This window comes from Myripristis murdjan, chromosome 19 (genome assembly GCF_902150065.1).
Source record: "Myripristis murdjan chromosome 19, fMyrMur1.1, whole genome shotgun sequence".
Taxonomy (NCBI): domain Eukaryota; kingdom Metazoa; phylum Chordata; class Actinopteri; order Holocentriformes; family Holocentridae; genus Myripristis; species Myripristis murdjan.
Genome location: NC_043998.1, coordinates 26,800,674 through 26,822,112, shown reverse-complemented (window position 1 = coordinate 26,822,112; position 21,439 = coordinate 26,800,674). Strand labels below are relative to the sequence as shown.

The 21,439-nt window shown below is 45.4% G+C and overlaps 1 protein-coding gene across 2 annotated transcripts in view; it reads right to left on the bottom strand.

The window, feature by feature from the left end:
- lipf (lipase, gastric) overlaps positions 1–21,227 on the bottom strand; it is a 944,109-nt gene extending 922,882 nt beyond the window's left edge. The window contains exons 1-11 of one of the 2 annotated variants that reach the window (XR_003930077.1): positions 21,196–21,227; positions 19,834–19,989; positions 17,901–18,015; positions 8,464–8,662; positions 6,798–6,907; positions 6,409–6,545; positions 5,663–5,809; positions 4,731–4,802; positions 4,371–4,439; positions 3,262–3,372; positions 897–2,866 (exon numbers count right to left, since the gene is read on the bottom strand). Coding sequence is in view for 1 of the 2 variants with exons in the window: in XM_030078009.1 (XP_029933869.1) it covers positions 2,744–2,866; positions 3,262–3,372; positions 4,371–4,439; positions 4,731–4,802; positions 5,663–5,809; positions 6,409–6,545; positions 6,798–6,907; positions 8,464–8,662; positions 17,901–18,015; positions 19,834–19,983 (1,233 nt within the window). In the remaining variant the exon portion in view is untranslated. Of the gene's footprint in view, positions 1–126; positions 2,867–3,261; positions 3,373–4,370; positions 4,440–4,730; positions 4,803–5,662; positions 5,810–6,408; positions 6,546–6,797; positions 6,908–8,463; positions 8,663–17,900; positions 18,016–19,833; positions 19,990–21,195 lie in introns of those variants that run through there. The other variant, XM_030078009.1, reaches the window with a different exon arrangement.
- Between the last annotated feature and the right edge of the window lie 212 nt (positions 21,228–21,439).

Sequence of the window (21,439 nt, the reverse complement as noted above, 5' to 3'; positions counted from 1 at the left end):
TTAATGAGATATTAGCTTTTCTATAAATCCTGCCAAAATATAAACATACCACGATGCTGTTACACAAAGCAAGTAGCCCTGATATAAAAATGAAATGCATCATGAGCTGCTCTGAGTGTCGTGCAAACTAAAAACTAAAACTTCATTTTAACACAGAATGATGACAGGAAACATTCATTTATTCATTTTCATTCACTTTCCAGGCTCACAGCTGCAGTATTGAAGATCTGTGATATTTATTGGACAGTTTAATAACGTGATTACAAAGCAGCAGCAATAATAACAAATGTCTCACAGCTTAACGTCATAAAAATCAACTTCAACACTTTTTTCTTTGGTCCGACGTCGATCCTGCGAGCCTTTTTTCATTCGTTTGCAACAATTCATCATTTCTGAGTCGACAAAAACGCTTCCACGAGGCTTTTTTTAAAATCACAGATCCTGATTTATTCCAGAAATTTCCCAATTTTAGCCGAAGTTTAGTTTCTACGAATTAGAAAATTACAAATTAGTAAAAACAAAACAACAAAAATAAAAAACTCTGAAGTAAATCTCAGTCTTTTTAGTGAAATGACTGAATAGACAAAATGAACCAAAACACAAAATAAAAAGATGAGATTCTACCAGACAAACACAAACAGAGGTGCATTTCTCTCTCTGTGGTGTCTGAGTGATCACAGGAACAGGAAGTGACTTAGTGTTTTCAGGAAGTAACGAACAGAAAACCCGAGTCATGCGGATCTAAAGCATGACTCAGCATGAACGACAGAGTCGTTCATGCTTCACCTTTATAAACTTTAATCCGTCAAGTCACTGAGGCTGAAACGGACACATTACCCATGATGCATCATTTAGCCCTAACCTTAGCCCTGTGCTAACCTTAGCCCTGTGCTAACGTTAGCCCTAACAGTCACATGACAGACCTTAGCCCTGACTTTGGAGCAGGGTTTAGTTAGCCCTAGGCTAAGCCTCAGGGTATCATCTCTGGTGTGAAAAGACAGTTCTCGGGCTAACGCAGGCCTTAGCCCGGGGCTAACGGAGGCCTTAGCCCGGGGCTAACGGAGGCCTTAGCCCGGGGCTAACGGAGGCCTTAGCCCGGGCTAACGGAGGCCTTAGCCCGGGGCTAAAGCAGGCCTTAGCCCGGGGCTAACGCAGGCCTTAGCTCGGGGCTAAGTGCAGAGTGGAGCGGGCTGTCGGACGTAGGCACACAGTTTAGAAAAGGACGTTTCAGAGGTGAATCATGGCTTCAGGACTGAGCTGACGTTCTCGCCTCATCACTCTGAGCTGATATCCACAGAACCAAGAGGAACGTTCTGTGATCTAAAGTCTGGGTTTTGTTCTCCGACCTGCAGATTCAGAACTTCTGAACACAAAATATCACTCATCATTTCAGACGTCTGTTATGAGACACACATGATTTCTCAGTCCAAATCATCGGACTCTCTCTGAGACATGATCAATAAGGTGATGTCAGCGGCTCTGTGACAAAATCAGAGGAGGTCAGCATCGCCCTGAAGTGGAATCATTTATAAATGACAAAAAAAAAAACAAACAACATTCAGATCACAGCTCAGAAATAAAACATGATTTCATATTTCAGGTACGTGGTTGCTCAAAGGCACAGGAACAGAAACACTGAGAGGCAGAATCATTTAAAAACCCTGCAGTGCCTCAATCCTTAAAATATTTCAATACACAATCACTGGAAATAAAATGATAAAACATAAAGATTACTGCATCTGTTGCATTCAGGCATTAGACTACAAGTATATGATCTTTGGCTTTTGATATGCTGCCAAAAAAAAAAAAAAAATCAGAGAGAAATCACTCCAGCAAACTGATTTCAACATCAAATCAGTTTTTCTAAAAATCAGGATTACAGTTTGAGAAGAACTTGGTATGTTTTTTTTGTTTTTTTTGCTGGTGGTGAAACGCGTGGAGACTCCAGACTCCAGCTCGTTATTTTTTATTCAGAGTTATAAGGCCGTCACTCAGGTCCTTTTCACACCTGCCTCGCTTCGCCGAGCTCGCTGGAGCCGCTTCATCCATATCAGGATCAATACTGAAGCTCATCCATATCAGGATCAATACTGAAGCTCATCCATATCAGGATCAATACTGAAGCTCATCCATATCAGGATCAATACTGAAGCTCATCCATATCAGGATCAATACTGAAGCTCATCCATATCAGGATCAATACTGAAGCGAGCGCTGAAATGAGGATGATGATAATCTGTAAGTTCCAAAAACAGTGAACTTGCCCTTTAATGACAGACAGAAGCGGCTCGTTAGCGTCCAGGTCCACCCGCTAGCTGCTAACGCTAACGAGCCGCTTCATTAAAGGGCGAGTTCACTGTTTTTGGACGCTAACGAGAGCCGGTGATGTCAGTCCGGCCAATCAGCTGACAGCTCCACACGTTGGTGTTCGCCGCGTGAAGCCGAACGGAGCCGAAGCTGCGAGCGAGCAGGTGAGCGAGCGGACGACAGGTGTGACCACGCCCCGAGCCCAGCGAGCCCTACACACCCACACAACACCTGCACGACAGGTGAGACACACACGTGACCCTCCGCCGGGCCACGGACCCTGAACTGGACCAGGAGGCGTAAACAGAGTTCAAGTGTTAAACAACAGACGCCATCCAGGTCTGAAGAAATGAACACCACACACACACACACACACACACACACACACACACACACACACACACACACACACACACACACACACTCACACACACACTCAGCGGTGTTGCTGCAGCAGCTTCAGGATGTCGTGGAACATTTCCTGCGGAGCGTCCAGACCCCAGATGAAGTCCAGGTGGTCCCAGTGCTCAATGTGCTTATGGAAGGTGAGGTTAGACACCTGCAGACAGACAGGCAGGCAGAGAGACAGGCAGGCAGACAGACAGGCAGGCAGAGAGACAGACAGGCAGACAGACAGACAGACAGACAGACAGGCAGACAGACAGACAGGACAGACAGACAGGCAGGCAGGCAGACAGACAGGCAGACAGACAGACAGACAGACAGGCAGGCAGGCAGACAGACAGAGACAGACAGGCAGGCAGAGAGAGAGACAGACAGGCAGGCAGACAGACAGACAGACAGGCAGGCAGAGAGAGAGACAGGTTTTATGGCTGACAGAATTTAAAAAGGTTTGTTTCGTCTCTTGTCTCTGACCCTCGACCCCAGAAAACTGTGTGTGTGTGTGTGTGTGTGTGTGTGTGTGTGTGTGTGTGTGTGTGTGTGTGGACTGACCTGTGTGAGGAGGACGGCCACGTCCTTGGGGTCGGCCAGCGTGTCCTGTCCCCCGGAGAACACGGCGGTGGGAACCTTGACGTCCCTCACGTGGTACTCCGGAGGCGTGGACTGAAGAACAGCAGGACAGGTTCAGGTACCAGCCTCAGCGTGGGGAAAAATCATATTCCCAAACATACGGGAGGCCCGCGGCGTCCCAGAGGACCTTCACGGATCCGTTTACTGACGGCTGAACTCCACTCCAGCCGGGTCAAAGTTCATTCTAAAGAGGCTCAGCTTTTTTATTTTACGGGAGCTTCGCTGAACAGGCTCTACTTCCATTTTCAAGGGTTTCAACTTTATTTTGAAGGAGCCAAACTTCCAAGATGCCACACTTCACTCAAAACAGGCTTATGTTTATCCTAAAGGGGTTAAGTTTTATTTTACAGGAGTTCAACTTTATTCTAAAAGAGGCTAAAGGTCACTCTGCGGGTCTGGACCTGAAAACAATGACACTAAAATGTGTTTCTGTAGGACAGAGATTATTCTGCTCGTCTCTCAGCTCATAAATTCAAAGTAATCCATGTTGTAGTGGCTGTTGGTCTCCAGCAGGTGTCACTGTTAGCTTGCTTCCTGCTGGTGGAGTGTGAGCAGACCTGCAGGAAGTCGTGTGCCGAGGTGCCGGCTGCTGATGTGTTTTTATCGTCAGGACTGAAACGTTTTACCTGAGTTTCAAGTTTTTTTTTTTCACTTTTTCTCTTTTTTAAAACTTTTCTTTAAGGGTTCCTTCACCCTGCAGCCTTTTAGATCCTGCTGATTTCGATCCCTAATGTTCTTATGACTGCATCCGTTTATTTTACCTTTTATTTGTTATCATCATTTTCACCCCCTTGTTTTTTCTCTTTTACTTAATATGTGTTTGTGTTGTCATGACTGATTCTACTGTACTTTGTGTCACTTTGCAATTCTGTTTGAGGTGCCGTTATATATAAAAATGTTAATTATTGTATTTTTGTAATTCTCACAGGACGGCGCTGCCTCTAGAGGAGCTCGGGGTGAACAGCACCATGCAGTTGCCAGCTCAGAGGAGTTATAACAACATTATTATGTTAGGAAAATGTGTAGCTCACCTGGTTGTAGTGAGCCATGTTTCCTGCTCTGCCGTAGTTGTACGCCATGAACTTCCCTGCATTCACGAGCTGCAAACACAAAACTTTATTTAAAACAACACAGGCTCAAAAACTGACGAGTAAACACTTTTAAATTGTTTAGGTCGGTGCTGTGGAAACAGAATCAGATGCACAGCAGATGGAACTGAGCCAAATAATTTGAATTACCTTGTTTTGTCATGATGGAAGTGTCAATAAAGTTATTCAGCTCAGCCCTTTATTAACTGTTGAATCCTCGATGCAAAACCAAGTTCTACTCATATCCATTTCATGTATGCATGTGTGTGTGTGTGTGTGTGTGTGTGTGTGTGTGTGTGTCACCTGGGCCCAGTGCACCATGTTCTGCACGGAGGTCCCGGCAGGACAGTGAGTGGTGTAGACGGGGGTCCGAGTCTGCAGACAAACATGGACGCTGCGTTACAAAAACACTTTTTGTCTTTTCAAAATCCAAAACATCAGGATGAGCTCGGCTGAGACGCAGAGCAGAGGGACAGACGGTGTTACGCTGCCTGTCCACAGCTGTGTGTGTGTGTGTGTGTGTGTGTGTGTGTGTGACACTGAGGTGAGGGTGTGATGTGGAAGAAGTTGAACACCGTGCCCAGAACTCTGGTGGGATCAGACATGCTGTTGGACTGTGATTTATGATTTATTGGTATTTATTGGTAACTTATAGATCAACTGACTTTGTGTTGAGTTACCTTTCGTCCTCTATTCATTTTCATGGTAAACTGAAAGGGGGCGGAGCCAGATGCCCGTATTGTTACTGGTTATCAGCTGGTGTTTGTGTTTGTCTCACAGCAAGAAAACGAAGGAATGAAATAATCTCCACAGAAAACTTTAGGCTACCAACTAGTCCAACCAATAACTTTTTCAACTAATGAACTTTTCATTGTTGCTAAATCTACTGACTGTTTTCTTTTGTGATACTTTTAGAGCAGCAGCCAAAACAACAACAACAACGACAACAACAACAACAATGTATTAATTAAGATATGTATGGAGAAAAGGAAGATAATCCTAAACTGACATCAGACAGGGGGTGTTTTTACTGGAAAAATGACCCTGAAACTTCACTGGACTCGTTTTCTGTTGATCCACTCGTCAGCTAATCAAGTTATATAAGTTACAATATATATATATATATATATATATATATATATATATATTTATTTATTTATTTATTTATTTATGGACACTTGTTTTATTGCACACTTGTACTTTTAATCTGGAAGTGAAAAGGAGCTGATACGAACCACGTTGAGGTTTTTCTCGTCGTAGCCGCAGAGGACGAAGAAGATGTTCCCACACAGCTCGCTGAGTCGCTCCTTACTGCAGAAATGTTCGGCGAACCACTTGATCATGTCGCTCTGAGGCAGGAAGTCCCGCTTCCCAAACAGGTCCTGAGCCAATCAGCAGGCCAGTCAACACAATCAATAAGTCAGTCAACACCGAGGTCATTATTGCTAACCAAAACTCTACAAACGGATTACAACTGAACCACGATCGAAAACAAAAAGTCACAACAAAATAAAAATAAAAACTGATGAAAAATGCCAAACTACAATCACCTTGATCAACACAAGAGTCAGTGAAGAGGGAGGTTTTGAATGTTTTAATGTTTTCAATCAATCAATGAGCCATTCACTTGATCAATAACATCAAGCAGCCATGGAATTCATAAAATAGAAATCAATAACTAGTTACAGTAGCACTTATCAGACTACTGATTAGTTACTGGAAAAATAAATCAGTCAGTTTCACAGCAATCAATAATCAAGGCAGCTGACCAGCCAGTCAATCAATCAACCTATTGATCAATCTGCTAATCAGTTTATGAGTTAATCAATTTATCAGCCAGCAGGGAAGCTCGGCACGATCCAAGGTTTGGTCATGTGATAACTCGTTAGCAACTCGTTAAGAGCTCGTTAGTTCTTACCCATATAAGGAAGTCAGAAAGTTTGTTAAGGCAACAACTCGTTAGGAGCTCGTTAGTTCTTACCCATATAAGGAAGTCGGGCAGGACGGACATTTTGGTCATGGGACTGGTGGTGAACGCCACCGTCGCCACGGGAGCCAAGGCAAAGAACAACTTGATCTTATTGGCCAATTCAGGCAACGTGGAGAAAGCTATGAAGGCTGGAGGGAGAGAGAGAGAGAGAGAGAGAGAGAGAGAGAGAGAGAGAGAGAGAGAGAGAGAGAGAGAGAGAGAGAGAGAGAGAGAGAGAGAGAGAGAGAGAGAGAAATGAGTTATGACTGATTTAAATGAACTGATATACAGTTTCAGCTGTATTGATAAATGACAATATTGCATGTCATGTGATTCCAAATGTATGTGTGTGTCCAATAAGTGAACTATAACTGTGTGTGTGTGTGTGTGTGTGTGCTTACCTATGGTGGTCCCCTGCGAGTGTCCGATGTAGAAGATTTGTTCCTGGCCTGTTGTCTTCAGGATGTGATTCACGACGGCTGGAAGATCCTTCTGAGCCATCTCATCATAACTACACACAGACCGATGGATTAGCAATCTGATGGGGCTGCGACTGAGAATTATTTTCATTGTCGATTCATCTACTGTTTTTTTTTTTTTCTTTTCGATTAACTGATTAATCATTCAGTTATATAAAAAAAAAAAAATTCTAAAAATAAACCCAAAGTCCTAATGGGAGGTGATTGGAGCCCAAAGTGACTCCTCAAACTGTTTATGTAGTCTGACCCGCAGCCAAAAAATGCAGAGATGTGTAACGATATGACAAAAGTAAGCAAATATTAGCATCTTAATAATCTTAGTTAAGCTGCAATCAAGAGATGTTTTGGTGTGTGTCCGTCATGGCGGTGGTGGTGGACAGCACTGGTGAGGGAGGCTTTCCTGGTTGGAGTTGGGAAGGCCTTCCTCCAGGTGGCCTCACAGAAACCACCAGGCAGGCAGGGCTTTGCCTGACCTCACCTGGTACCTTGTTGTAACAGGAAGTGCAGCATGCAAGGCTCACAAATAAAATAAAACAGACAGAATGCTGCTGTTATACTCAGTAAGTGCATCTGGACAGGAAGTGAGCCTTGAAGGTGATGTGTGATGTGATGTCAGAGGGACTAGGCATCTATTGACAGCATCCAGTGTCTATCTTTTAACACGTCTCTTCACCTGTTCCACCAGCTGCTAACACACTCTACCTGTTTGCATGTTGACTTCACACATGGACTGATGCACTGCTTGGACATGGACGGCGTTAGGAAAAAGTGTGAGGGTGTATTGGAAGGAACACTCTGAAGGGGTCCTAAGGAGTGCAGGGTGCCAAGCTGACTGCTGCGAGGATAACAGCAAGAAGAGCTGTGTTCACATTCTCAGCACTAAGTCCATCTGGTTCACACCCAACTCCACCACCGCCATGCTCTGACTCCAGGTCTGTTGTGGCTTGTCGGCTTCATTGAGCTGTGTCCTCGAAGCATGCATTGGTTTGCGGTCAGAATGAGGATCAGCACCTCCAAGTCTGAGGCTGTGGTTCTATGGGAAAAAAGTGTCTTAGGTCGTGTTTACAGTGAGCGTCAAATGAAGCCAGAGATGGACTGACAGGTCGAGAGGACGACTGCATGTGGTTATTGTGCTGGAGCGTCATGAAGAGGAGCTGAGCTTGAAGGAAAAGATGTCAATTTACCGGTCCATCTTCATTCCAACCCTCACCTGTGGTCACGAGCTTGGGGTCGTGACCAGCAGAACAAGACAGAGTATACAAGCGTCTGAAATGATCTTCTTCTGCAGAGTGGCTGTGCTCACCCTTAGGGAAAGGCTGAGGAGTTCAGACGTTCAGGGAGGAGCTCAAAGTAGAGCTGCTGCTCTGTTTCCGGCTGCTCTCCTTGGTTGCCACCATGATTCAGAGAAGTATCAGCTGATGCGATGGACGGATGACGCAGAGTGGTTGTGGGAGAAATGTAAACTTGATGTCGGTAGAAGTGAATGGTGAGTGGACTATTTACACAGCTTATACAATTTCTAAGCAAGACCAGGAATGCTCCAGGAGAGGGTATGTAAGGGAAAAAGAAGAAAACAGAAGAACGGTACCTGAACTTCCAGAAGTCATCCTGGTCAGGTCGCAGGGTTCGGTGTTTTCTGGACCAGGTGTTTCCTCGGCTGTTGCCCAACCAGACGTCGTAGCCGGCGTCGGCCAGCACGTAGCCCAGGCTGCTGTTGGGCAGGTTGGTGATCCAGTTACTGCCTGCAGCCAGGAGGCCATGCTGGAGGAAAACCACCTGCTTCGGACCTGAGGGAACCAGACCAAGACTACCGATCAGAACGAACCGGAACAAAATTAATTACTTGAAGACCCCAGGCCAAAACTACTGACCTGAAGACCCCAGACCAAAACTACTGACCTGAAGACCCCAGACCAAAACTATGACCTGAAGGCCCCAGACCAAAACTACTGACCTGAAGGCCCCAGACCAAAACTACTGACCTGAAGACCCCAGACCAAAACTATTGACCTGAAGACCCCAGACCAAAACTACTGACCTGGTCTAAGTAAAGACAGCAAGAAATGAATCAGCTTCAGTTTGCTCTGCCAGCCAAACAAGCTGGAAAAACTAATCACCTAAAAATATCCCAAAGTGCAGTAACCAAAAAGTACCCAATACTAAGGCTTAAGTCCTTAGACAGTTACCTTAAATGCACCTAAACTACTTTTGTTTTGGTCTGAGGCATTTGGCGTATTTTTTGGTATTTTTGGGTGATAACTTAACATGACACCAAAATGTGCTTAGTTTATTATTAGTATAGCCTTTATTTAACCAAGATAGTCCCACTGAGATCAAAGATCTCTTTTTCAAGGGAGCCCTGGCCAAGAGGGCAGCAGCATAGTTACAGTACATTAAAAACAATAAACAGCACATAAAATTTACAACATTAAAACTTGCTTACATAAAGCACGTGCATACAGACAATGTAGACTGCAATGATTTCACCAGGGCTTTAAACTCATTCAGTGTAACAAGGGCTATAAGTCGAAGATCAGATTGTAATTTATTCCAAGCATTAGGTGCTGAAAACCTAAATACTTTCTTGCCCAGTTCAGTTTGCACTTTTAGTTATGCAAGAATACCCCAAACTGCTCAAGCAATGGCCCAAACATACGCCAAAGTGCCCAAATGTTACCTAAATATACCCCAAAAAGTACTTTTGAGTAACTGTTTGAGGTCTTTGGTTTACTTTTGGATGAGTTTTGGTGATTAGTACGACCACAACATTGATCCCTAAAGTGGAGGCATTAAAAAAATCAGCCAATTTCAGGGTCAAACAGTAGGAACACTACATGAAACATTCCTCCCAAAATATGTCTGATTTGGCCCGCAGGGCGAGAGTTTTACACGTATGTTTGTGTAATGTTTGTGTATATGTATGTTTGTATCCTACTGGCTAAAATCCTCCCTGGTCAATGATCATTTCAAAATAATATTAACAAATATTCACTTTTTCCCGAGTCAGTAAATATTTTGGTGATTATCACGTCAACACTGACAGTCAAAGAGAGAGACAGGAACAAAAGAGAAGAAAGAGAAGGCGAGGAAACAAACACCGGTGAACTAATTATTCATTAATGACATGGAGAGAGAGAGAGAGAGAGAGAGAGAGAGAGAGAGAGAGAGAGAGAGAGAGAGAGAGCAAAGTCTAGCCTCTGATGTTTGAATTGCTCTCTAAAGATCTGATTCCGTTCTCGTCTCCGTCTGTTCCTCATGAAACATTCATGGTTAGAAAGTTCTCATTTTCACTTTCAGTTCCTCTTCAGGTCTCTCGGTTATTTGAGGAAACAGAAACAATTTCATCCTGTGACACTTTTAACCAAAAGAGAGAGAGAGAAAAAAAAAAACAAAGTTCCCTTTCAGTGTTTGTGTTTCACTCGTTTTGAGAGAAAGTCAGACTCACAGCTGCAACTTGCAACTTTTTCCACAGTAAATCCTCATAAAAAAAATACAATATAAATATACATATAAATATATGTCTATATCTATCTATCTATCTAGCTATCTATCTATCTATAGTCCAGCAGCTATGCGCAATATTTTGATGGAATCGTGCACTTCACGATACAAGCATGAAATTTGGCACACTGTTAGAGCATGCCTTAAGGATCATTTTTGGCTATAGGGCCATCGCAGATTTGTCCCGTGGTAACCGTGGCAACCATTTTTCAAAATGGCTGACACCTGCTGTGATTTTACCTGTAACTCAGCTTCTTGACCACCTAGGATCTTGATCCTGGTGGCTAATCCTACATTTTCAAGGATGAGGAATACAATGGTACTATTTACAACATGCTAGCAACTACCTAACTACATATTTCCAGCATTCAGTTAATTAAATAATAGTAAAAACCATCAAAATATGTATTTCGGTATAGAGTATACTGTACATGTTTTCTAAGATGTTGACAGATATGCCATGAAATGCATGTGTGTTATGGCAATGGCCAAAGTGGAACTATACAGCAGTACAGAGACAAGATACCATTTAGCCTAAAGGCTTTTTTAATAAAGCCAAAGAGGAAAGAAAGTGTGACAACACAAAGTTGCGTATGATGACACAGTCCACCACAGCAGCAAAGGGCAGTGCACTGAAGTGCTGCCTCGGCACATTTGCATCTTCCACAACATCCCTTTTTGCAACCACAGTGGAGGAGGTTGCGACATGTAACACAAGTTGCCAGGAAGGAGAACAGCTCAGCTTTGTTCTCATCAATTCGTAGATACTCAATGTGTCAACGAATTACCTTCCCTCTCTTGCTGCATGTTTCTGCCTTCAGCGTTTCTAGTTAACTAGACAATACCCCACAAAATTTCCCATCAAGAGAAAAAAAAACCTGCCAGCTGTTCTCCTTCCTGGCAACTTGTGTTACATCCGTTGCCACTGAGAAACAGGCAATCAGCACTCATCATGCTGAAGTCATCTGTACTCAGCCCCAAGATACATCAGGTCTTGCACCATGCACACATGTGGAGGCTGAAACACGCATCATACTACACCTGGAAGATGCTGTGAAGGAAGGGTATGACAACCTCTCTATATGCACAGTTGACACAGATGTGCTGGTACTGGCAGTGATGGCAGCCCAACGCCTCAACATTGCTCAGCTGTGGGTTGCCTTTGGAGCTGGGAAGAGTTTCCGGCATTTAGCAACTCATGAGATGGCGAGGACATTAGGCCCAGATCGATGTGTAGCCTTGCCAATGTTCCTTGCCTTTACTGGTTGTGAGACTGTGTCGTCATTTGGAGGCAGGGGCAAGAAGACAACATGGGATACATGGAAAAACTTCAGTGATGTGACTCGTGCCTTCTGTGCCTTGGCTACCACAGGAATGATGACCTGGACAGTGGGAATGGATGCATTTTCATGTGAAGGAACCAGGTCCATCAAACAGCCCACCAAATTCGACTTGGTACCAGTTCTCAGCTTGCCCATTTGTGACAGTGCTGGTGGACATGCCTGGTTTTCATGCTCAAAGAACTCAACCAGATTTCCATCACATTCTGTGATGCAATGTGGAGCCTCGAGAACAAGGAACAGTCATTCTTCAGTCATTTCTTGTTGAGACTTGGATTTTTCTTGGACTGGAGGCCAGCCAATTAGAGGCAGGTTTTTTTTTCTCTTGATGGGAAATGTTGTGGGGTATTGTCTAGTTAACTAGAAACGCTGAAGGCTGAAAACATGCAGCAAGAGAGGGAAGGGAATTCGTTGACACATTGAGTATCTATGTATTGATGAGAACAAAGCTGAGCTGTTCTCCTTCCTGGCAACTTGTGTTACATGTTGCAACCTCCTCCACTGTGGTTGCAAAAAGGGATGTTGTGGAAGATGCAAATGTGCCAAGGCAGCACTTCAGTGCACTGCCCTTTGCTACTGTGGTGGACTGTGTCATCATACGCAACTTTGTGTTGTCACTCTTTCTTTCCTCTTTGGCTTTATTAAAAATGCCTTTAGGCTAAATGCTATCCTGTCTCTGTACTGCTGTATAGTTCCACTTTGGCCATTGCCATAACACACATGCATTTCATGGCATATCTGTCAACATCTTAGAAAACATGTACAGTAGATAGATAGATAGATAGATAGATAGATACTTTATTCATCTCGCAGGAAATTCAGTTTTTCAGCAGTATCCACAGATTACAGATTAAATAAAATAAAAAAGATGAAAAAAAATAAAGAATAAGATCTAAGTACAACAGAATAAGATCTAAGTACAAGCCAGTGTGCAAAAAGCAATGTGCAACAAAAAAAAAAAAAAAACAGAAAAAAACGTGTGCATGGGTGTATAAAATGTGCATAGAGGTAGGTCAATGTGCAAATTTAGAAGAAATATACAGTATACACATGATAAATAGCAGTAAGCAATATAGACACTATGAACAAGGATTATAAAAAGATAGGAATATGAACAATTTCAACAGAAGTATTAACAATTTAAACAGCAGTGGAAAATAACCTAAACCTGAGGAACACACGCTCCGATCGAGGTTCAGAGTTAGTGTGAAACCATGAGACCAAGACCGTCGACAGAACCTGACGCCCGGTACTGGGAATTCAGGAACTGTCAGACTTGATCCAGCCTCATGGAATCACCCCTTCCCCTCTAGTCTTTACGTGTTATCTACCAGTAATGCAGAGTGTGTATAATGAGTTATTTCCTCCGGGTGGAGTTAAAAAGCCGCATGGCGTGGGGGAGGAATGATTTCCTCAGTCTGTCGGTGGAGCAGGACAATGACAGCAGCCTGTCACTGAAGCTGCTCCTCTGCCTGGTGGTGGCGCTGTGCAGTGGATGCAGTGGATTGTCAATGATTGACAGGAGCCTGCTCAGCGCCCGTTGCTCTGCCACAGATGTCAGACTCTTAAGTTGTGTGCCCACAACAGAGCCCGCTTTCCTCACCAGTTTGTCCAGTCGTGAGGCGTCCCTCTTCTTGATGCTGCCTCCCCAGCACACCACCGCATAGAAGAGGGCGCTCACCACAACAGACTGGTAGAACATCAGCAGCAGTTTTTTGCAGATGTTGAAGGACGCCAGCCTCCTGAGGAAGTACAGTCGGCTCTGTCCTTTCCTGCACAGAGCCTCAGTGTTGGCCGTCCAGTCCAGTCTATCATCCAGCTGCGCTCCCAGGTATTTATAGGTCTGCACCATTTCCACACAGGCACCGTTGATGCTTACGGGCTCCGGGTGAGGCCTGGTCCTCCTGAAGTCCACCACCATTTCTTTTGTCTTGGAGGTGTTCAGGTGGAGGTGGTTGGAACCGCACCATGCTACGAAGTCCTGGATGAGTTTCCTGTACTCCTCCTCCTGTCCACCGCTGATACATCCCACGATGGCCGTGTCGTCCGCGAACTTCTGCACGTGGCAGGACTCCGAGTTGTACTGGAAGTCCGACGTGTACAGGGTGAACAGGACTGGAGAGAGCACAGTCCCCTGCGGCGCTCCTGTGCTGCTGATCACAGTGTCTGACCTGCAGTCCCCCAGTCGCACATACTGAGGTCTGCCTGTCAGATAGTCCATGATCCATGCCGTCAGGTGTGAGCCTACTCCCATGACAGTCAGTTTGTGACCGAGCAGCTGGGGCTGGATGGTATTGAAGGCGCTGGAGAAATCCAGAAATGTGATTCTCACAGCACCACTGCCCCTGTCCAGGTGAGAGAGGGATTGGTGTAGCATGTAGACGATGGCGTCCTCCACTCCCACCTTCTCCTGGTATGCAAACTGCAGAGGGTCGAGGGCATGGCTCACCTGTGGTCTCAGATGGTGTAGCAGCAGCCGCTCCATGGTCTTCATCACATGTGACGTCAGGGCGACCGGCCTGAAGTCGTTCAGCTCTGCAGGACGTGGCTTCTTTGGGACTGGGACGATGCATGATGTTTTCCACCGCAGTGGGACCCTCCCCTGCTCCAGGCTCAGATTGAAGATGTGCTGCAGAGGGTCTCCCAGCTCTGACGCGCAGGCTTTCAGCAGTCGTGGGGATACTCCATCTGGACCTGCAGCTTTGCTGGGGCGAAGCCTCCTCAGCTCTCCACACACCTGGGCTGCTGTGATTGTAGGCACGGAGGTGGTCTCCTCATCGCATCTGTCCACTTGTAGCGGGGGGAGGCGAGCAGAGGAGGGTGTGGGGGGCAGGGTGATCAGAGGTGAGAGTGAGATGGGGTGGTCAAACCTGTTGAAAAAGTTGTTCAACTCGTTCGCCCTCCCCCCATCCCCCTCAATGGTGGCCCCCTGCCTGGATCTGCAGCCGGTGATGATCTTCATCCCATCCCACACCTCCCTCATGCTGTTGTTCTGCATCTTCTGCTCCAGCTTCCTTCTGTATTGCTCCTTTGCCTCCCTGAGCTGGACTCTGAGTTCCTGCTGCACGCGTTTCAGCTCCTGCTTATCACCGTCTTTGAAGGCCTTCTTCTTCTGGTTCAGGAGGCCTTTAATGTGACTCGTGATCCAGGGCTTGTTGTTCGCATAGCAGCGCACCGTTCTTACAGGAACAACAACGTCCATACAGAAGTTAATGTAGTCAGTGGTGCAGTCTACAACCCCCTCGATGTTCCCGCTGTGCGACCCCTGCAGTACATCCCAGTCAGTAGTGCCAAAGCAGTCTCTCAGAGCGTGCTCTGCCTCAGGAGACCACTTCCTGAATGACCGTGTGGTTGTGGGTAGTCTCCTCACCTTTGGTTTGTAGTGAGGCTGAAGCAGAACAAGGTTATGGTCAGCTTTTCCCAGTGCAGGCAGTGGGGTGGCCCTGTATGCGTCCTTTACATTTGCATACAGCAGGTCAGTAGTCTTATTTCCCCTGGTGTTACAGTCCACATACTGGGAAAAAGCAGGAAGTGTCTTGTCTAGGGTCACATTATTGAAGTCCCCGGAGATCAACACAAGCGCCTCGGGATGTTGTGTTGAGAGTTTATCAACAGCGGAGTGGATGACATCACACGCGACTTCCGCGTCGGCTCGGGGCAGAATGTAAACAATGACCACAATGGCGTGTCCAAACTCTCTGGGCAAGTAATAGGGATGTAAACTTACGGCCTGAAGTTCGATGTCCCTGCAGCAGATGCAGATCTTCACACTTACATGCCCAGGGTTACACCACCTTGTGTTCACGTACACCGCGAGCCCCCCTCCTTTTCGCTTCCCGCAGGCTTTGTTGTCTCGGTCCGACCTGACTGTGCTGAAGCCGGGTAGCTCCACGTTAGCGTCTGGGATGCTGGTCGTTAGCCACGTTTCAGTAAAGCACAACAAACTGCACTCTCTGTAGGTCTTGACATTTTTCACCAGCGCAGCCAGCTCGTCGATCTTGTTGGGCAGTGAGTTCACATTCCCCATGATCACCGCAGGTACCGTAGGTTTATATCGCCACTTTTTCTCCAGCCGCTTAGCCTCCAGCTTAGCGCCGGCTCTACAGCCTCGGTACGGTCTCCTCACCTCGTCAGGTAAATGTGGAACCACGCCGACACGGGACTTGGTCTTCGGAGCAAGTAGTTGAATTCTCGAGTAAACGAGTTTCACCGGGTGAAGATCCATAGTCAGGTAGCACACGGAGGTACAAAAATAAAAAACGGAACAACTCAACAAAAAAGTAAACAACAAACACGGACATACACGGAGCTGCTGAAAAGGCTGCCACTCGCGAGTACAGAAGTAAAGAAAGAAAGAAACATGTAAATCTCTATACTGAAATACATATTTTGATGGTTTTTACTATTATTTAATTAACTAAATGCTGGAAATATGTAGTTAGATAGTTGCTAGCATGTTGTAAATAGTACCATTGTATTCCTCATCCTTGAAAATGTAGGATTAGCCACCAGGATCAAGATCCTAGGTGGTCTAGAAGCTGAGTTACAGGTAAAATCACAGCAGGTGTCAGCCATTTTGAAAAATGGTTGTCACGGTTACCACGGGACAAATCTGCGATGGCCCTATAGCCAAAAATGAACCTTAGGGCATGCTCTAACAGTGTGCCAAATTTCATGCTTGTATCGTGAAGTGCACGATTTTTCGCATAGCCGCCGGACTACTATATATACACTATATTACCAAAAGTATTCGCTCACCTGCCTTTACTCATACTATGAACTGAAGTGCCATCCCATTCCTAACCCATAGAGTTCAATATGATGTCGGTCCACCTTTTGCAGCTATTACAGCTTCAACTCTTCTGGGAAGACTGTCCACAAGGTTGAGGAGAGTGTTTATAGGAATTTTTGACCATTCTTCCAAAAGCGCATTGGTGAGGTCACACACTGATGTTGGTCGAGAAGGCCTGGCTCTCAGTCTCCGCTCTAATTCATCCCAAAGGTGTTCTATCGGGTTCAGGTCAGGACTCTGTGCAGGCCAGTCAAGTTCATCCACACCAGACTCTGTCATCCATGTCTTTATGGACCTTGCTTTGTGCACTGGTGCACAGTCATGTTGGAAGAGGAAGGGGCCCGCTCCAAACTGTTCCCACAAGGTTGGGAGCATGGAATTGTCCAAAATGTTTTGGTATCCTGAAGCATTCAAAGTTCCTTTCACTGGAACTAAGGGGCCAAGCCCAGCTCCTGAAAAACAACCCCACACCATAATTCCTCCTCCACCAAATTTCACAGTCGGCACAATGCAGTCTGAAATGTACCGTTCTCCTGGCAACCTCCAAACCCAGACTCGACCATCAGATTGCCAGATGGAGAAGCGTGATTCATCACTCCAGAGAACGCGTCTCCACTGCTCTAGAGGCCAGTGGCGGCGTGCTTTACACCATTGCATCCGACGCTTTGCATTGCACTTGGTGATGTGTGGCTTGGCTGCAGCTGCTCGGCCATGGACACCCATTCCATGAAGCTCTCTGCGTACTGTACTTGGGCTAATCTGAAGGTCACATGAAGTTTGTAGCTCTGTAGCAATTGACTGTGCAGAAAGTCGGCGACCTCTTTGCACTATGCGCTTCAGCATCCGCTGACCCCTCTCCGTCACTTTACGTGGCCTACCACTTCGTGGCTGAGTTGCTGTTGTTCCCAAACGCTTCCATTTTGTTATAATAGAGCTGACAGTTGACTGTGGAATATTTAGGAGCGAGGAAATTTCACGACTGGATTTGTTGCACAGGTGGCATCCTATGACAGTTCCACGCTGGAATTCACTGAGCTCCTGAGAGCGGCCCATTCTTTCACAAATGTCTTGTTTCACAGTCTGCATGCCTGAGTGCTTGATTTTATACACCTGTGGCCAGGCCAAGTGATTAGGACACCTGATTCTGATCATTTGAATGGGTGAGCGAATACTTTTGGTAATATAGTGTATATAGATATATATAGATAGATAGATATAAATTAGATATAGATATAGATATCTATATCTATAGATCTATAGATATAGATATCTATATCTATAGATCTATAGATATAGATATCTATCTATCTATCTATATATATATATACATATATATAGATAGATAGATAGATAGATATATGTATATATATACACACACACACACACACAGACCTGATGCAGTGTGTTTGAGTCCGTGTGGGATCCTGTTGATGGTCAGGATGTACCCGTCCTCCGTCTGAACCTCGTGTTCCTCCGCTGGGTAACCCCACCGCCGGATGATCTCTGACTGCAACACACACACACACACACACACACACACACACACACACACACACACACACACGTTTTTGCAATTACTGATAGCTCACTTTCTGATTGACAAAATCTGATCATTCTGGTGACCCCATGACCTCCACCCCTCACAGCGCCAACCTGAACGCATCACCGCGCCAACCTGAACGCATCACCGCGCCAACCTGAACGCATCACCGCGCCAACCTGAACGCATCACCGCGCCAACCTGAACAAATCACTCATTAGTAGCATCAGCAGCTATGGTGGAGGAAGCTGACATTAAGACACACACACACACACACACACACACACACACACACACACACACACACACACACGCACGTGGCAGCCCTATGACAGTGTTTGCTGGGTTACATTTAGAGCTGCAGGTCATTTTTCCATTTGAGGACGTCTGTGCCTCGTTCTCGTCATCAGTGGAAAGTTCCAGTGAGTCGCCTTTGGCCTCGAGGGGTTAAACGCTCAGATGATCCCTCACACAGTACGACTGATGCACTCCTGCTCTCTGTTCCCAGGCACAGAGGTTACCCTGCCGTCTGTGTCAGCAGCAGGAAGTCCGGGCGTCCGCGTGAGAAACGACACGGTTCTTCTGCTTTTTTTGACACGGACAGGAAGTGTTCTGCGGTCATGTGACCCTGACAGAGACGGGACAGAGCGACAGGACGCCTCAGCCCCCAAACTTCTTATTGTTGCACGTATTTTTATTCTTTTGTGTCTGTGTGAAAGGGATGGGTATTTTAGTCATAACAACAATAACACCACATGTTTGGGTTTATTGAATTCATACATTTTCTGGATATGAGCGTGTGTGACGTCCATATCTTAAAAGGCAATGACATGGACGATTTCAAATTAAGAGTCAGGCTCAGCCTGAGCTACTGGTTGGTCTGTTCTTTGTGAAACTGCATTCTCTACGTCCAGCTGGCTTTATGATGCTGTTTTGAATGATGCACTTAAAATTTCAAATAAGTCACATCATGTATCGCTGCGCCTCTTTTCTTTGGCTTTTGACACCATGAAGGCTGTTGATTTTATGATTTTATGATTTTATGTGTGCATATTTTCTATCTTGTGCGGGCAGTGCATTTTGAAATTATTTTATTTTTTTTAATTATTTTATTTTATTTTATCTTTATTGTGTACTTCACCTGTTTATTCTGCTTCTGTTGTGTTATCTAGCTGGGTTTTATCTTGTCGTGCAGCACTTTGGAAAACCTTGTGTTTGTTAAACTCGTGCTCTAAAAATAAAGTGGATTGGATTGGATCATTATCGAGATGCGTGGCATAAATATCGAGGGATGACATTCGGTCCATGTGGCGCAGTGGTATTTCATGTCTGCGTCGTGTCTGGGGCTAAGGGTCAAGAGGTCAAAGGTCATCATTTGCGCTTACAGTATGAAGTGCTAACGTTAGCTTGAGCAGCTAGCTTGTTGAGGACGTCTGAGCAGACATTTGGAGCCGAGTCAGACCTCTTGCTGCATCTGTGCTCTTTGACACAGAGACCAAAATATCCACAGGACTCGTTTTACCTTTACTTCCTCTTTTCTTCATTAAAATGTCAAAGGTCATGTTCACCTACGGCCCACATTTACGCTGCCGTGCCCGTGTTAAAGGGACAGTTCCCCCAAAACACAGGCTGACAGGTTGCCACTTGTCGTCCGGTGGGGCTGAAACGCCTGGCACCATCCACAGAGTTTTGTCAGGAACATCAGCAAACTGTATCCAGGCGTGCACACTAACAGGAAGTTAGAGACGTGTGTGTGTGTGTGTGTGTGCGTGTGTTTGTACTCACAATGTTCATGGTGACCTCGGGGTCCAGGCGTTCGTGCGGTCTGACGCCTGGCTGGGCGGCGAAGCGGTTGCCATGGTGACGTCGCATGACAGAAACACCACTGCCTCCGGCGAGGACGAGAGCCACCACACACACTGTCACACACCACATGATAACCTGCAACACACACACACACACACACACACACACACACACACACACACCAGGTGTCATCAGCCAGAAATCCTCAGTCCTGATTGGCTAAAGGTGTTCTTCCTCTGTGGTTTCAGTGGTCCTTATTATTATTTTTTTAAATAAAAATTTACTTTATAACTCTGCATTTTGCTGACTGGCATTTTTAACGTTGTTTGGACTTTTGTTTGTCCTTTTCCGGTTTGCCGTCGGTTTTTCAGTTCTGCCATTTGATCTGATGGTTTTGATCCTGTGTGCAGTGTTTTATCATCATTTTATCATTATTATATTGACATTTTGTCAGGCACTTTGTGACTGTTGTTTTAAAAAAGGTATAAAAATAAAATCATCATTGTTATAGTTATTGTTGTCGTCATGAAAGTCCATGAGTCTTATTTGCTTGAGCCAAATATTTGAAATCTGTCTGGACCTCAGACCGTCATTCTGCACATTATTATGATTATGATTATGATCACGTGGTCCGTATTGTCACTGGGTTGGACTGAACGGGGCTCGTGCTGCACATCAGCCGAACATGAAAACTTATTTCCACTAAAACAGAAAGAACACAACACATGAGCGAGTCGTCAGCTGCTAAATCCTCCACAGAGTCTGCAGTTTGAACTGTTGTTTGTTATTACTGCTGTTGGTGTTGTTGTTTTGTAGTTATTTGTTGTCATTTTTCCCATGGCTGTTGTTGTGAGTAGTATTATTATTATGGAACCGCAGACACACTGTAGCTAATTACAGGAATATTACAGGAATATTACAGGAATATTACAGGACTTCAGTCTTTGTTGGACAGCAGGATCGTTACAATGTAATCCAACCCGATGGAGAAAAGGCTACAACTAGCCTCTGTGGGCTAATCCGCCACCCGCAACAACACACAGCAAGATTACAGCAAGATTACAGCAAGATTACAGGAATATTACGGGAATATTACAGAGGTCTGAATGTATTTGGGCTCAGAAAACGCAGAGGTGGTTTGTTGTGTGTCGACGTGCTGAGAGCAGAGTCTGCAGCACACCGTGTTCACACACACACACACACACACACACACACACACACACACACACACACACACACACACACACACACACACACACACACACACACGGAGTGTATAAAGCCGTAGCTAAATGGTTTTTCTAAATTTTAAAGGCAGATCGATAATCTGCTGACACTCACCTGACCGCGGCTCTCCCTCTGCTGCTGCTTCTGTCTCGATGAAGGAGAGAGAGAGAGAGAGAGAGAGAGAGAGAGAGAGAGAGAGAGAGAGAGAGGAAGCGAGTTGCTGTGACGTCACAGGGACCCCCTTCCCTGATTGGTTGTTACTGTGATCGGCTGTTTGTCTCAATCAGCTGGAGGCTTTGATCAGACTTCCTCTCTGTGCTGATCAGTCAGATCAATCAGCGAGACAGAGGCGGACAGA